Below are 17,886 nucleotides of genomic sequence, written 5' to 3' on the forward strand. Positions count from 1 at the left end.
GATTTCTTGTATGTGTTGTCAGAAATAAAACTCGACAACTACATTTTTCTACAATAATGATAGATCGTGATGACATTGCCAAACATCTTGCTTGGTTACATTCTTGCTCTTGTGAACTCAACAAGACAGTAGGGCCTATGTTGCCTGAGCAATGGAGACTTTGCCTGCAATATAATCATGCCCCATTTGGAGTTAAACCAGAGTTCTGCATGACTCCCACTCCAAATTCAAAACAGGCTTTGCTGGTAATCATAGTACTCCAAAAGCTTGTTAAAGGATTGAAAATGGGGAAAGGGGACAAAAGATTATTGCACAGCTCAATAGGAAATATTAAAGTCTGTTAGCCCTTCTACGCAAACTAAGAATTGATACCAAGCAGGTTGCTACCTGGAATAGCAGCTGCATGCTCCAGCAGCAACTGCTGCCACCAAATGTTGCTCCCAAGCCCTCTGCCAGCCCCACTATGGCCAGCACCGTATTGCAGGTTATCCCCCATATCCCTCAGAGGTATGCCAGCAAGCAAAGAAGGGATGATGTGTGCTTTTAGTTGAGTGTTGCTGCCCTAAGCTCTAACTGGTAGTTTAAATGCTTCATAGTGAGAATTATCTAGAACTCTTCACCAGTTCACCCTGCTAGGAAGTCATCTGGCCACTACTCACTTCTCTTGGATCAAAGGAAACTCAATCACTTCTCTACCCTTTGACTGTTACCACAGGCAGAGGCGGGCAGGGAAATGAACCCAGGTATTAGAGGTGCCATTATTAAAATAACTAAAAATTCTCTTATCAAGAGGTACTTGGCACCAGCCTCATTGCTGTAAGTAAATAAATAAAACCAAAAGGAGAAATCAGCTGAGAAATGATTCCATAGCTACATACAGAAACAAAAGGGATATGCATATGGATACTAGATAATTTAAAGTGAGAAAGAATATAAAATTGATGCATTTGGGAAAGAAAGAAGGAAGGAACAGGCAGGTAAGGTGAAGAAACAATCTGAAATATTTACTGGAAGGTGTGAAGGAAAGGGAATTCTACCTAATGAATGACCCACTCCCCCAAACTGATACTTAAGCTTGTACCATGAGATCATTATTCAAATAGCATTTCTGAAGGAATCTCAAGTGTGGTGGTGCAAGCTACAGGTATAGCTGCAATCATGACTACTCATCTCAAGATAGAAACAGTATTCAGGAGGGTCCTCTGACTTCAGCTGCTAGTGGCCACGTCCCCCAAAGCCAATTGCCATCAGGTTTTGTGGTAGTTCATTTACTCTAGGAATAAAAATAGATTATTTTCAGGGTCATTTGGGATCCCAAGTAGTCCAATTGCTTTTAGAAATCAACACAGTGATAATTTACCCCAAAATTATACTTCTGTTTTTGGAACACCAACATCTACTGTATGTGTGGAGAAAGCTTTTCACACATAGCAAAAAATATCCAGTACTATAGTGCAATTTTGTACACAGCCTTTTCCATGAGTTTGGTTCCTAGCCAAAGTTCTCTTCTCTAGTGAGAAAGCAGCATGTTCACTGGAAATCTCAGGTCTAACTAACTCAGAAATAACACAGCCAAATCTGCCAAAGGGACACTTGTGCTGGGCAACTGCTTATACTGGGAGGTATTGCTGCACATAAGCACAGCCAGCTGCTGGCAACCTTACTCAGGCTGCTGAGGTATCAGCCCTGATCATCAGGCCCTTTCAAACATGCTTCGTGTCAGCCATCTCAAAATCAAGTACATCAAATCATCTCCCCTTTGAAAAAGCACATGCTTTTATAAATAAATCTCTCTTTGATGTCAAAATTATGCTCCAGATACAGGACTGCTTTCTATTAAAGTTAACAGGGCAGCTTTCTTCATTTACTTTTTGAGGCTGCCTAAAGGTCACATTTTTCTCTCCAGCCACTAGCTCTGCATGTACAACAGAGGATCTTAGGAGGTTTCTGTGTCTCCTTCGTAAACATAGCCTGGAATTCTATACGCAACTGCTCTTGGCAGCAGAGTTCAAGGACATGGGAAAGACCATCCTGCCTTCCCATTTCAAGCCCCAGGGCTCACCAAAATGTCATGTCTTTGAAATTAATGGAAAGCAATGTCAGCACCATAGACAAAAGGATTTACAAAAGAATTAATAAAAGAATATCCCTTCTCTTGTCTCAGGACTTCTCTGGGTAAATTATTATTTTTTAAAGCAGTGCACTGTGAGTAAGCTGCCTGACTCCCATTAACATTAGTAGCAGTGACATAGCATAAGCTTTATGTGCCAGTTCTGAGGATTAATCGCAGAGTCGTATCTGTAGGGCACTTGCTTTGAACTCAGCAAATCTTCAACTGAACAACTCTTCTGTCAGACTCTTCTCTGAAGAAAAATCACAAGGAAGTGGGTGGGCTGCAGGCTAAGCCTCCTGTTAGCCCACCAGCACTCCCCTCCATAACTCTAAGAATACTAAAGCAACAAGTGAAAACATTGAATAGCTCTCTTTCTGCATCTCCAGTAATATTAGCCAAGGTAGGGTAATATTACCCAAGAAGGGGTAATTTTTTTTGGAGCAGGAAGAAGGAAGAATAGAAGAAATCACACAAAAATAATGCAATAGATGTGCTATGAAGATGAGATTGGGGTTTTGTTTTGGTGCTTGTTTGGTGGTGTTTTTTTTTAATACAGGATGAAAGCAGGAATACTTGAGAATAATTTCTATGTATGGACTTGGAAATCTAAATATAACACTACATTTAACACACACACCAAAAAAAAAAAAACAAACAACTGACTCTAGAATAGATGGTGATGAATACATTGAACATCAAATTTTCTCTATTCTCTCTTCCCTTCTGTGCTTGCTGGCACCTTTCCCCCAGCCCACCCCTTGTCATTTCCCTAAAGAGGGAGGAGAAGCAATCATTGCTGAGCAGCCTCAGAGCAGCTTTGGCAGAGCAGGACAGCCACAGCAGCTAAAGCTTTGCAGGAGGGCAGCCCTGTCAACTTGGGGCTTGTTTGCCTGAGGTGCTGGGATTTTGTCTCACTTAATGTTACAGCAAAAAATTTCCATGTCCTGTGCTTTCCATGTGATGGTGCTTCCTAAGCTTTTAGACCTCCTTTTTAGCAGCTGTTTTGTTATTCTGTATTCAGCAGCAATACGTCTTCTTGGCACATGCTTTTGGTCCCCAGAAGGACCCATATAGGGACATCACCAGGAAAAATAAGGGAGTCCAGGGATGCATGCAGCTCTTGAACCTCAGCCTTCCCTTCCCAAGGGCTGAAGGGAGGCTCATGGCCCCTTTGCACCACTGCAGCAGCACCTTCAGCCCCTCCTTGAGCAGGTCTCATCTCCAGCTTACAGAAAGCCAAAATCACTGACTCCACACTCTGCTGCTTCTACTTTACAATTCTAACAACTTTGGAGCACCCTCCGAAGGGCTTTTGCTCTCCAATGAAACTTTCTGGTGCAACAAGTTCTTGGGGCCATGTCTGTCAGGTTCAGTTAGAACACACTTGCATCAGGGGCCAGAATGCTTCTAGATAGCTGTATGATGAGAAGTGTATAAATGCATCATACAGATACTCTCTGTCCCAAAACTAAGGGCTGGATAAAGTCAAGGGTCATAAGTTGAACCCATCGCCTATGAACAGATGCCAGTCTACAGGATCTGACTTCCTCTTAGGAGAGCATGACACTGAAGCAAGACGTGTTGTGACATGAGTGGCAGACCTCGGAACATTGCTGCATGGCTGCAACTGTGAAAGCACTACATCTTGGTGAAAGCATGGCAATGCTGCAAGAGAAGACACAGCAGCAAAGCTGTCTGAAGACAAGGGAGCGTACCACACCAACAAGGGATCAACTCTTGCTGGAACAACAGGTTGTACATGATGATTAAGCACACTGGTGTGGCTGTAACTGGGAAAAGTGCCCAGTACTTCCCTGCAGCATGCCTGGTTTTAGCTGGTGCTGTCAATTCTCATGCTTTCACAACCAATACATTATTGCAGCCTACCCACATACACATACGCCCAAATAAGAGAACTCATTGCGGGAGCCAATGTTCTGTTCATACTGACTTCATTCACACCAGAGGCCCACCAGAACAGTCATAATCAACTGTGTCTCATTTACTTTTTTTTGACAATACCAGCATTATTACAAGAGAAACAAAACACCACATGGAATTCAAGACAACTGAAAAATCAGTTTTCCACTCCTTTGTACAAGAGACAGAATCAAGCACCAACTATTGATATATTCTAGAGTAATATTCCACTTACACTGCTTACTCTCCCCTGCCACCTGTTGTACATCCATCCCAGATATTCACGTACCAAGCAGACAGTGGATCCAACCAGGACAATTGTCTTTTTGTCAATGCTGTGTACTAACAGACCTTTTAGAACTACTTCACCAAAACCTGTGTTTGGATATTTGAATGCAACAGTAAGCAAGCCTTTCATTATGGACTGCTCTGTCAGGAAAGAGAATCCAGTGAACCTCATACACTATCTAGTCAGGAGGCCTTTAAGCTATACCTCTAAGGAGTTCAGTGTGCTGGCGAGGCCATGCCACAAAGGGTTGATTGAATGATCTAATGACACCTAAATGAACTTACCCCACTCCTAAACTTTTATGTAAGTCAGTACACCAGATGTGCTGTATTACTGGACAGCTGCATGCGATTTGAAGCCAATCTACATTACAGATGTTGACTAACACCAAAGTATAGTCTCATCTTCCTGTCATATGCATGGTGACACCTCTGCCCTGGGTTCTGTGTGGCATCCATACATGCACCCAAAAGCTGCATGGTACTGCAGCCCGTGTCATGGACAACAGGTAAATAGCAATAATAAACCTAGCGTTAGTCAAAAACTTCATCCAGGATCCTCCATGCATATGACTCAAGGAACATCAACCTGTTGTGCTAGCCTATACTAACATCATCCCTCTGATGGGGTCAGTATAAATAATGTGCAGGCAAGAATTCTCCTATGTGTCCCTTGGTACTTGGTTTTGGGAGCTGCCTGCTAGCTATCAACATCAAACATTGTCCTGGGTTCAGCAGTAGCCATCATGTTTTTCCTTTGTGTTAGCTGGTGCAGTGCTGTGTTTTGACTTCCAGCCTGGGAACAGTGTTGGTGAAGCCGATGTTTTCGGTTGTTGCTAAGTGATGTTTACCCTGACCAAGGACTTTGTGAGGCTCATGCTCTGCCAGGGAGGAGGGGAAGCTGTGAGGAAGCAGAGACAGGGCACCTGACCCAGGCTAGCCAGGGAGGTATTCCACACCACAGCACATCATGGCCAGGGTGGGGGGTAACTGGGAGTTACCCGGAAGGACACAGGCTTCCAGGTGGAACTCATTTCTTGGCCAGTGGTATCATATTCTCTTCCCTTGTTATTTTCTCTTATCATTGTTGTTGGTGGTGGTATCAGTGGTGACTTGTGTTGTACATTGGTTGCTGGACTGTTCTTGTCTCAACCCGTAGGAGTTGCACTCTTTCGATCCTCCTCCCCGTTCCTCCGGGAGTGGGGAAGGGGAGAGGCCCGGTGGGAGGGGGGGGAACGGACCTCGATTGTTGTCAGCTCGGCACCACTCACTGGGAGTGGGTGAACGAGTTACCTGACTGGGTTTAAACTACGACAAACATAATTCTAATTGCTGGTTTTGTTTTGTCATTCAGTCAAAATGAAGAGATCGATCTCTCTCAATGTGTGGAAAAGCTAACTTTGTTTGCTCAACCTTATTGTTGCTTATCAGAGCTGTGCCAAGAGCTTGACACACACAGACTGAGAAGTAAATTTCAGAAAGTAATGAGTGAATGACGGCAAACTCATGCCAGTCTCATTCACTATCAGATTTTGCTGCAAAAGGAAATGGCTTCTGGTTGTTGGCTCAGCAGTACCAGTAATGTCAGGAATTTATTTGATTTTCACATGAATCTAATGCATCCACGTTGATGCATAATAAACACAGAAGAGGTTCTCTCTATATACAGAAGAGCACCTAGACATTGCATTTTTATTTCCCCCAGCAGTTTTTCCATTATTCTCTACTTTCTCTTTCTGCTTCTCCCCAGGTGTTTACATACATTATCTTAGCTTCCTTATTCATATTCTTAAAGGCATCACTAAAAGTTCATCCAATTGCCTCCTCAGAACAAAAACCCAACCAGCCCAAAAAAAAAACAAAACACCTGTGCTCCAGTCAAACAAAGAGTTTCTCTCTTCACTTACCATTCTCCAAAGCTGCAAGTCCTGCTTCTGCACTTGGGAATGTTTTATCTACTCATGCCTATAAAACAGCTTTTTTGGTAGCTGTCAAAGCAGGTGTCTTTCTATTCCAAGCTAGTTCCTCCCAGCCCCACCAAGATGAGATTGCTGGATGGGTCAGAGTCCTCTGCAGATAACCTAGGGCCACATCAGTATCATACTTATACCCTCTTTGACTGAAGCTCCTTCTGCCAATTTCAGAGCCAAATTTTCAATTCTTATAGGCCATCACTACATGGGAATTAGCTCTCACCAATCTCCCACTCAGGTGGAACCCTTTCAACTCATTCACCACTTCTGAGGACTACACCAACACATTTAGGGGACCTCCTAAATCTTACTACAGGGTCTTAGCCTCTACAACAGTATCTACTATGCCTTCTATAAACAATACTTTTGTATATTAGCATGTCAACTTTTCTGGTCTGTGAGAAAAGGACAGCAAAACACTCATCATGAATCCAATAAGCTGATGACAAACAGCCTCTCTTTTGTGGCTAGCAAAATACTGAGTCTACCCCGGTAATGATAAAGAGAATATTAAATTGCACTTGGTGCCATTCAACTGCCATAAAATGAGAATTCATTTACCTCTGGAACTCTGCATTCTTACTTACAGGGGGTGATGCCTTTCAGTGGAAGGCCAAGAGAATCCTACAAACTAGCAGCCAAAGAGACACATCAATTGATCTAATCCACCTGTGCATCTCACAGATTTTCACGCTGCTCCTGCCTGTGCTACCATTTGTCCATCAAAAAAAGCTTCATCTACCAGAGCTGTCAATTCAGCTCATCAGAGAACCACTGATTCCTCCCAGAAATCTTCAGGGGGACCACTCTGAAAAGCTAATCCTATTGCCATATCAAGTTGGTTTTGCGTTTCTCTGCCCTGTTCCATGTTAGAAAAGGCTTTTGCATGAATTGTCAGCTCCTTAAAAGAAAATCCTTAACTCCTTCCACATTAAGAAGGATCCTTCATTCCTCCTTCCTCATTCCATATCCCTCACTGGATGTGATGTCACCACAGATTTTTTTTTCCACTATATTGACTGAAGTCAGTACAGAGAGCTAGTTCTTCAGTGAAGGGTCAAGTGTTAGAGCCAAGGCTTACTTACTGAATAAAATTCCTGCTTTCATTCAAAGATCTAAACAGCAACAAAACCCATCAGAAATAGTGAACATGTAGGTCCTGATAAGCCAAGTTCCATGAGGGATGAAGATACTCTAGAAATGAGCCAAATACCAGTTCAACCTAGATTTGTGCTAGAATAAATCATAGGTAGCTCTAATATACCCTGACAGCAGATGCTTCAGAGCTAGCAATCACAGCACAGGACTATACCTACTAATGAATCAGTTCCTCACCCATGCCATTTTGGGGTACATGAGGTACAGAGCTGGCTGTGATCACTCTGCTAGCCAACAAGAATTCACTCTATAGAGCAGGTTCTTCCCAGGTCATATCAGGAAGGCCATTTTGACATTATTTATTCCAGTTGCTCACCCTCAGATACATGCGAGAACCTGGTTTTCAGCAGGTGCTGAGGAACACACACATTGTATACCTTTATTCACTGCCAGTCTTTGAAGGCTCTTTTGCCATTATTTCTAAGAGAAAATAACTACTAATGAATGTTACAGATTCTGGATTTGGCCAGTAACCTTTCACTTAGAAAGTTAGGAGCTGTTTGTTTTGGGGTGGGTTGTTGTTTGGTTTGTGCTTTTTTGGGGGGGTTTTGTTTGTTTGTTTGTTTCTGGTTTTGTTTTTTTTTATCTTTAATAAAAACCATGATCCTTGATACAGGGTTTTGCAGTGGTCTTTTCTAGGAGATATGCTGCATAATCTTTGGCACTACAGGAGGCAGCATTGTCTAGCACTCACAGCAGTGGGTGTCCAAAGATCTGAGTTCTGTTTCTGCCTCTCCCACTCTCTCTGCATGACGTTTATCAGGTCAATTAACTTCTCTAACTTTCTCCGTGCAATAGTTGTACTTGGATTGTAGTCCTCCTTTGGCACCCTGTTAAAGTCAGGAGGATACAGAATGAAAACCACTGCCCAAGCATTTCTAGATGTTGGCTTGGAAGGCACACTGTCAGCAGCAGCAGTAGCACTAACAGAAAAGTGCAATTGTAGAATCTGTTAATCTTCACTGAAATATCAGAAAGTCTAAAATCTTTTCTCTTTTTGCAATCTATTGAATATTTTTTGCAACCAGATGTTGATTTCACATTGTTTTTATTTCAGAATATCCATTCTTGTTTCAGTAGAATTATTATTCTTGTACAAATATAATCAGAACCAAACTCTTAGTCTCTAGCCTCTTGCTCTCTTCTGATTAGGATTGTTGCTTACATGGATTCATGCCACTATTGACTTCCTCCCAATACAGGAAAAAAAGATTAAGTGTTAAATTGTCAAGGCAAGGCTTTTCTTCCCACAGCAACACAATCAGGCATAACAATGACTTACAAGGAATGGCATTACGTCATGCTCAAATATGTGATTATAACACATTGCAGAACGGATTCTATAAAGGAGACTGATGCCTATGATGATGAGTGAGGAGAAGCTAGTACCAAGCTAATGCATTGCTAAAGATCATATCAGACAAAACCAGTAATTCAGCCACCTCTGCATCCCCTCCCATAAAATTTTAATAAACCCAATCTTATGGAAGGAAAGAAAAGACAGGAACCTTACTGAATTATTTACAGCCTTAGTTGTGTATGGCAAAGAAGCCCCTCCTAGGTCAGCAAGTGATATTCTTCCATCGATTTACTCCTCAGAATAACTAGGTGAGGATCAAGGGGGATTTTGGGGCATAAAAAAAATGAAAAAGAAATAGGGATGCAAAGGGCAAGCCAGAGAAGAAAAGCTGATGGAGGCCAAGATGAAAGTTTGTATATATGAAAGATATTGATCAACTGCACATGCCAGCCACAGATAGACTCAAATGAGCTGTCATAATTCCAGTGATGCAGAGGGACATGCAGGCTCAAGCTCCATTAAATATAACCTAAATCCAGAGCAGCCAGATGAGATTTGTGAGACCAAACTCTGAAAGTCCCACAGGAAATACCTGCAGTTGATTTATATTCCTGACTTCCTATTCCCTCACCAACTGTGCAATCAGATCCTGGAGGTGGGCAGGGAATAATTGAACAGCTAAACTGTGATTCACCCAGCCAATTAAGGAGTCTTGGGATGGTCCCTAAGACTAACCCTTCAGCTTCATCCAGTCTTCCTAGGCCAAAACCACATTCAGCTCTGACAACATGGGCAAAATCATTATGGCCCAGTTAATATAAGAATCTCTGAATGTAAAACTGCATTTTAGACCTTTCCAAAGTAGCAAGAAGGAAAGTGTCCTGGTTGTTAATGAGGATCACATTTATTCTGCAATTCAACATACAAAAAGCATCACTGCAAACCAGTAATTAAGATAGCAACCACTGCCTAGTAGCTCTCAACATATAAAAATCACCTACATGTTTCAGCCTGCAGCTTCTGTCAGGGTCAAAGCCAGGTTGTTTGATTCAAGGTTTGTTGGCATCTATCTCATGCTGGGTACTGTGATGTTCCCTTGTGGATAGTGGCTGGCTTTGTGAACAAATCACAATAATCTCATTTCCAAAATGTTCCACTTAAGTCTTTCTTCTTGCACTGAAGCAAGGAAGCACTTCTCATTACTCTGTGTGTGGCATGTAATCACCTTGAAATATTTAACTAGCTGGCTTTCATCTCACTAAAACATGAGGTGGGGAACCAGACTGGGGTATAAAAAACTTCAGATATCAATCATAAACCATGCATTAAATTGGTATATGAATCAAAAATTATAAATCAGATGGAAAAGACCCGTTAGATCATCCTGTTTGTTCTTTCCAGTGTTCTCACCCTAAGAATGAGCAAAGCATCATTCTTGATTAGCCAAGAGACATGGAAAACCACCCATTTCTCCCCCTCTGTGTCTCTCAAGAGGGAGAAAAGGGAAACAGAGCTCTGTATGCATATTAATAAAGCTATATTTTAACTGGCTGAATGACTGGAAATTATTAGAGATGGTATGTTTTACCTGTCAACACCTTCACACTGCAACAGGCAAAATCTCTAATACTTCTTTGCAAAATATAGTAATGCTGGAGTGGGTTTGCTCTCAATTTTCCTCCACTTAGAACAGCTCTGTAAATACCTTAAGACTCTTTTCACCAAAGAAACATGCTTTCTTTTTTCCAACATAATAGTTGCAGACAACAGAAAACATCACCTAAGCCAAGGTAAATCCAATTGCCTACGCTTAAGAATACAACGAAAAACAAAAGCAGAAGTATCAAAACATTAGGAAAGTCACTTACTCAAGCATGCCAAGCTTAAGAAATACAAGAATGTGACCCTTCAAAAGGATCGGTTTGAAAGGCGAGAACACATGCAACCCCTCTAGCAAAGAGCAGTCAAAGCTGAGATCAGTCAGCTGACATAGAGCACCTCCTACCTCTCATGCAAAAACTCCTTTCTACACTTACCAGCACCAAAGACTTTTGGAGTAAGTCAATTAGTCCAACAATCTCTTTAGAGGTGGTCCCTAGACATATTTTCCTCATTTACTTGACTCAGCATGAGTTGGGTGACCACTTAAAGTCTGATTTACAGGGTGCAGACCACTTACAGTTGCTCTGAAAGTCAATGGGGAGGCATGCTTTGAACATAAAAAAAGACTATTTAATAAGTACTGCAAAACCCAAGTCTTCATTATCTCCAACTGGATAGCCAAAAAACCCCACGCCAGTTAGCTTTGATTCCCAGACCTAACTTGGAAGTTATAGCCCATCTCAAAAGGTTATTAGATATTAGTATTTTCATCTTTACATGCCATGCTTCAGTACAATAATTAAAAATGTGACAAAGCCATGAAGTGGTTAGCTCTGTCTCTGGATCAGGAGTTGTGTATTCCGTAAGAAAGACCAGCAACAATATATTAAGCAATGAAAAAAAATATTGAAGACCTTGAATGGAAATAGCATATCCCCAATGTATGGAACAAGGCAGGGGTGCTGCGGAAAACAGAGTATGTGATTACAGTAATTAAAGACTTGATAATGAATGTGCTGAATGGAGATAAATTAAGGTCAGGTATGCAGCCTGAGCAGTGTTGTCTCTTAACTTTACATGCTTCTGTTTGCAACTTTAAAAATGCCCATCCAAGTTTTTAACTTTAAAGTAATCATCAAAAGGCAAAAGCAGGAATTCTACTGATTCAGAAAAGCGGCAAGTGGTTCATCAGCAGAATGAGACTTCCGATTCACCTCTGAGCCCCATTACCCAAGCTGGGGGAAGAACCTGCTGGCTGATGGAGCAGAGTGAGACCTCCCCTCTGCCAGTGTTCCACAGGTGTGTTAGGAATAGATGTACAATAAGACTCCCGACTTGAGCACTTTGAAAAAGGCTTTGGAGGAGACCCTTCCCTGTTCATTTCCCACCCCACTCCAACACACACAAACAGAGAGAGCTTCCCCATTTCTGCGCCTTACCTCCCAAACCCACTCCAACCCTTACCCCAATCTCAGTGTTTGGTACTCCGTTGTCTTACTTCTCTCAACTCATTAGTAAAAATTTTCACCCATTTCCAAGTCTTCATTTCCTCCCTTCCTTAATTTTGCCCATGATTGCTACTCAGCACCTCTGTCAACTCAGGACTGTGAGGTCTACTGACTTCTTACTCCTTCCCTGCTCTTCTGTCCCCAAGAAGCAAAGGTAGTAGAGGAAATATAAAGTAGTGCACAGCTGGGAAAGCTATTCACTAGTGTAGGTATTAAGGTCACAGCCATATTAGCAGATCCTAAGATGAAGCCTAGCAGAAGGCAATAAAATCCCTTACAGATTTCAAAATAGGTCTTCATTTTGATGCCAAAAAAAACAACAATCCCCCCAAAAAACCTCAAAACCCCCCAAAAAGCACCCAACCATTTTTATGCCTTAGCTTGAAATAGCAGGATATGTAGAAAACCTTACAGCGGGGGGGAGGGGTGAGGATGAGAAGGTCTGTCACTACCACCTGGTCATTAGCTATAAGAACAATGAATACAGTGGCAATCCACCACTAAACCTCCTCCAGGCATGAGCACCTGCCGCCTGACTAATCTCCAGGCTGGCTGCCCCATCTGCCTTAACAACCAGGGCATTAAGGAATGACATCATATTGTCAGCCAAATGGCTCTGACCAGCAGGGCAGTGTCATACTTCAGGGTGTACCTTCAGGGTCAAGGCAGTTGATTAAAAATGAAACAGCACTTCCTTGTAGAGTATGATAGCAACGGAAAGATACCCAAGGGAGCGTGGGGGAAAGAGTGGAAGAAAGGAGCAAGAAAAGTGGGATGCTGCCTATTTGTTAAAAACACTGCTTGCAGTAGTACCCAGAAAAAAAAAGGGGAGGGGGGGAGGGCAAAAATTCTCTTGGGTCAGCACTTAATACAGATACAACAATGAAATATTTATTGTTGCTTATAAAAGCAGACAGGGTCAAGCCCATGAGCCTACTGGTGTTACTAATGCATTGTCAAGCTATCATCTGAGCTTCTGTGAAAATCTCAACATTGTGTTCCATGGAATAAGAAGGTTTGGGAAGCTTGTAGAAAGTATATGGTCTTTTCCAGGGTTGCTAACTGTTGCCACTACCTTCAGTGGCTACAAAATGAGGTTTTCCAAGCTCCCCCCACAGTAGTTTTACTAGTTTTTAAGAAGGTACCTGAGTGCTTTGTAGACCTAAATGAGGAAGCCTTAATCCCCTGAAAAGTTTGGACCATTAAGGCTGATAAAATATATTCAGCTTTCAGCATATATGCTATATGAATTAAAATATTACCACTAACATCCTGTGGAAAACCTTCATTTCCTCCAATACCCGCTCCTCTCAGAATGTGTCAGGTTATTACTTTTGACTTTACAATTCATTTTTCATGTAAATAGCTTTTAGACCACCACAAATACAGGTTTACTGCAGTTCTCAACAGCACATACATGTTATCATTTCAATTAACACAAGGCGTTACAGTTCCTCTTCTGACAATGCAGTTCCCCATGCCAATGTTCTAAATTCAGAGCCCATACTCGTGATCCTGCAGTAGAAGTGGGGGGAGTAGGAGACAGGCAAAGGAGATCTCAGAATGCCAGACAAGGAGCACTTCCCAAACAACACCCCAAGAAACTGTAAACATTTCACAGGAAATATCAACTACCTATTTGTGAACTGGTTCTCTCTAAAGCAGTCTGGTGACAGTTTCTAAGCTGTGCAGGAAGAGATCAGTTTCCATAGCAATTCCAGCCACTTTCTGCCCAGATGCAGCACTTTCCACTCTCCATGTTCCTGGACACAAAACACAGCTACTGGGGAAGACAGGCCCAGGTGGCAATGAAAAACTGGAGAAGAGCAGACAAATAGAAATCCCTTCTTTTGTGGCCACATTTGATCCAAAACACAAATTCAGGCTTGTGATATATGCAGAGAAAACAAAAAACTTAAAGACCCAGCTATCTACCACACACAATAGGCTCTGTGAGTCAGCAAAATAAAAGCTTTTGGAGAAAAGGAAGAATTTTTCATCTCATTTTTCACTTTAAAGCCACAATACTTTCATCACCTGCCTTGGAGAAAATGTGGCCATGATAAAGCCCCCTTTTACCCTTTTCTTGCCAAGATAACAATGAGGACGACTGCAGTGACCCAAAAGCATTAACCCTGCCAGTCTCTAGGCAGGTCTGAGCCCACAGCAGGCTAACCCACAATCCTGTAGTAAAAAACAAAGCTTTTCTTATTTAAATTGTTCAAGGAATAAGTACACAAAGAAGTCCTATGGCAAATACGAGTATGTTCAAAAGTAAAAATGATCAAGGAAGCAAAATGTTTAAATAAAAGAAGCTAGAGACAAAAATAAAACAGCATCATGCTAGACTGGCTCTAAAAGTATGAAGACCATCCCCCTCCTCTTATCTGTGTCTTAATCCCTTTTCTGCACTACTTGGCTGCCTCAAGAAAATTTCTAATCCTAGCTCTCCCAGAAAGACAACAAGATGTAGACAGCTTGCTTAAGCATACTTAGAAATTCCTATCTTCAATGCATCCACAATGCTGTGGTTACCCTTTTTCACCAGAAAGTGGTTTCTTAAAGACTGCAAAATTGAAATTTAAGCCTGGGTTGTCTACAGCCTATCAGAGAGGGAGAGGTTAGGGACTACAACAACAAAAAAACTAACCAAAAGTGACAAACAGGAATTGCTTTCTAAAGTCTTCCTGATGGCATAAACCAGCATCAGCCCAACAGGTGTCTGCTTTGCTCCAAGAAGCAAACAAGCCAGAACACTAAATAATCCCTGGGCTTTGAGTGCCTTACCCCTCACAGTGGCTTTAGGGAGCTGCCCTGGTGGTTCCTTGAAGAAGCCAAACTGAATATAGCACATCCAGTCATAGCCTTGGTGGTACTACCATTTTCAAAGAAATGCAACCTTTCACCATCTTTGCCGTAATATACCAGATAATGGTTTCCTGAAGGTTTTGGGTACAAGGAGAAATGAAAAAAAAAAAAAAGCATCCCCATAGCTTCCTTTTTATGGTCAGCTTTCTTAAAGTACAATGTACATGCAGTTAAAGTGCTTATGCCATCACCTGGAAATGCTTCTCACCCCTCCAAACCACTGTACCATATTTTACAGCACAAACCCCTGCCATAAGCACTTTCACGATGTTTTGTGAACACAAATGTGTAGTCTACTGAAAGTGAAACTACAAGAGCAGCATAAACCAGATGGAATTGAATATGTGAATAAATATAGAACTGTTCAGATTTTCTTGGATTTCTACTCAAATAGTATATACCATCTCTAAAAAGCATCAGCGATGCTGCTGGATTTTTTCAGAAGCCAGAACTACGGATCAAGTTTCCGTGCACAAGGCTGGGTCCAAAATGTCACAGGGTGAATACCTAATAGTGACTCGGTCATATTATTACACTAGCATCTTCCATAAAGAGACAGTTACTCATGCTCAAAGTTGTCAGATGTGGCTTTCTTTCCCTTCTCTCTTCCCTCCCATCTCATTTAAATGCTCGTTTTGTCTAATCAGAACAACTTTTATGTGCTTGTGACAGGCAAAAGCTGGCAATACCACAATCATCCTTCCCTTCATCTCTGTTTAACTGGAGATAGTTAAAAGGAAGTGATTGCTGGGAAGCGAAGTCGTATTTCCCCATCTATTGGTGTCATAAGCAATGAATTTGGAGCAAAAGTTCCATCTTGAAAATGTCAAACATCGAAAAAAGATAAAATCAAAAACTATTAAGTCAGCTCCATCATTCCAAGATAAAAAGAAGAAAAGCTTTAAGGCCAGCCAATGCATCCCAAGGCAATTCCAGCCCTGTCAGTTCTTGTTGCTTCAGCAAATGTTGCAAGTTGGTGACCACTGTCTACAATTATCACTGAGGGCTAAGCTCTTTCCCTGTGCTTTAAAGAATGCAGCATTTCTCTTTCTAGGTCCTCAAAGGAGAGTGATGCAACACCCAGGAGCTGCTGGCAGCAGGACATACTCTACAATAAAAGCCAGCAATAATTTCTCCTGGAAGCTGGAAACTCACCAGCAGCATGAACTGCATGAGAATACACTCACGTACAAAGTATTCTACTGAATTAAAAAATAGGGCATTGATTTTATTATTTATTTATCTCAATATTAAATCACTGCATACAAATGCCTCTTCCCCACCACCACTTCTTCATGCCTCAGCAGAATTTCTAGCCAGCAGCAGAAACAGAGATGTAGGTCCAAAGAACAATCGATCAGTCTGCTACAAAGACAAACTGCATGTGAGAAGAGGGCTCTGAATGGGTTGTCAGTCAAAGCCTCCGTTCTCATTTATCAGTGAGTTCCTCCGTTAGTCCGTACATGAAGAGAATGGAGAAGAAAGCCAGCACCACTTACGCAAGGCGTGCCACTCATCTTGGCGGATTGTCTTGGTGATGTTGTAGGTAAGGTTCTTGGGAATGGTCGCTGAGGAGTAGTGGTACTTGATGTATGTGCACCGCTCAATTGCTCCTATAAGGGCAAAATGCAGAAGAGAAAGCACTGTTAAATTAATGCAACACGTCCTCAGAACGGTAGACAAACAGCAACGGCTAAGCTCAAAGCAATCCCTACAATCAGTCCATTGTGACATCCAACACTGTCTTTGGCCCATGACAAGCACAAGCTATCTATATGGTAAGCTCACATACAAATGTACGATACACCGAAGTCGCTGCAGTAGCTGCCAGAGTGTCTGCTTTCACCATCAGATAGATATATATATACACACATATATGTGGCAAATTACTCCCTCCTTTTATTTCTTTTCTTTGAACCATAAACTAGCAGCAGCCATACCAGCATTTACTGTGCAGAAAGTGTTAATGCATATCTTAGCTTACTGTGCAGTAATGTGTCTCAGTGCCCATGCTCCAGGAGATGCATAAAGCAAACATCTTTGATCTTTCCTTCAGTAACCAAAAGCAGCACATGAAAAATAATACATACAGATAGTGAGCAATTTTCCTGATCCCCCTCCACCCAGAGCCAAACAGCAACACAAGAGAAGGATATGTGACAGACTATGGTCTCTTGAAAGTATCCAGGTACTTCCATTGCAGGCTCAAAACCAGAATTTATTGGCATCCCTGAATAATGACTCAGATGACACCATGAATAGCTGAAATGGACAATTTCCACACACAACACACACATACCCAGTAGGCAGGATTTCATCCACATTCCATGGAAAAAAAGCACATGCTGCTTCTGTTTTGTCTTCTGGTCACATTATTACATTATCTTTTTACAGTCATTTTCCTTCTTCTACAATAAGCACAGCTCCCGGCCCCAATCTCCTGGCACCTCTCTGTGTAGTTAGTATCCTTAGAGGATAGGTCTGGCATAGCCTGATGCTTTCCATGAATTACAGCCCAGCCAAATTTCACATGTGATCAGAAACGTGATAATGCTACCATTCTTGCATTGATGAAAAACAGCAATGTTTCCTACATCTCTTTTCCCAGCATCCTCAATTAATACTGGTTTTATTAGACCTGCTCACTAAGAACTCACATTCAAAGCTAATGAAAGTGTTTTTTCCATTAATATTACGGTATTTTTGGATCAGGCCTCCAATAACTAAATAAGTATCCTTAATGTGGTTGACCACACTCTTTGCTACTAGCTACTACTGGTCAGAGAAGCAACTATGCTGGAAAAGCTTTTATGTATTAAAAATACATTGACAGGCACTCAATAGAATAATTAAATGAAGCAATGAATTATATGAATAAGAAAGAGTGCTATACACCAAAAGGCAGGTAGAGAACGCTTACTGTCAGCCTGAACTGAAATGGCAGAGCCATTAGCTTTATATCAACAGCTCCAAGGGGTTAAATATGCTTTTATGTTGCTAGAAATACAGATTTATACTTCAGTTTGTAAAGCATTACTTCGCATGAACTTAGATCATACACCATGAATTCACAGCAAGAGAAAGAAGAAAATCCAGGAAACAAAATTATTAGTTACATGGCAGTCTACTAGCATCTTCCAAAGTTAGTGCAATACA

The 17,886-nt window shown here is 41.6% G+C and overlaps 1 protein-coding gene across 4 annotated transcripts in view; it reads right to left on the reverse strand.

The window, feature by feature from the left end:
- Nucleotides 1–17,886, reverse strand: part of TMEM178B (transmembrane protein 178B) — a 244,834-nt gene that overhangs the window by 164,070 nt on the left and 62,878 nt on the right. For all 4 annotated transcript variants that reach the window (XM_057427850.1, XM_057427852.1, XM_057427849.1 and 1 more), the window contains one exon: nucleotides 16,230–16,343. In XM_057427850.1, the coding sequence (XP_057283833.1) occupies nucleotides 16,230–16,343 (114 nt within the window). The remainder of the gene's footprint in view (nucleotides 1–16,229; nucleotides 16,344–17,886) is intronic.

The sequence above is a fragment of the Pezoporus wallicus genome, unplaced genomic scaffold (assembly GCF_028554395.1).
Source record: "Pezoporus wallicus isolate ANWC-B61680 ecotype Strahan unplaced genomic scaffold, APGP_CSIRO_Pwel_v1 contig_2908, whole genome shotgun sequence".
Classification (NCBI taxonomy): domain Eukaryota; kingdom Metazoa; phylum Chordata; class Aves; order Psittaciformes; family Psittacidae; genus Pezoporus; species Pezoporus wallicus.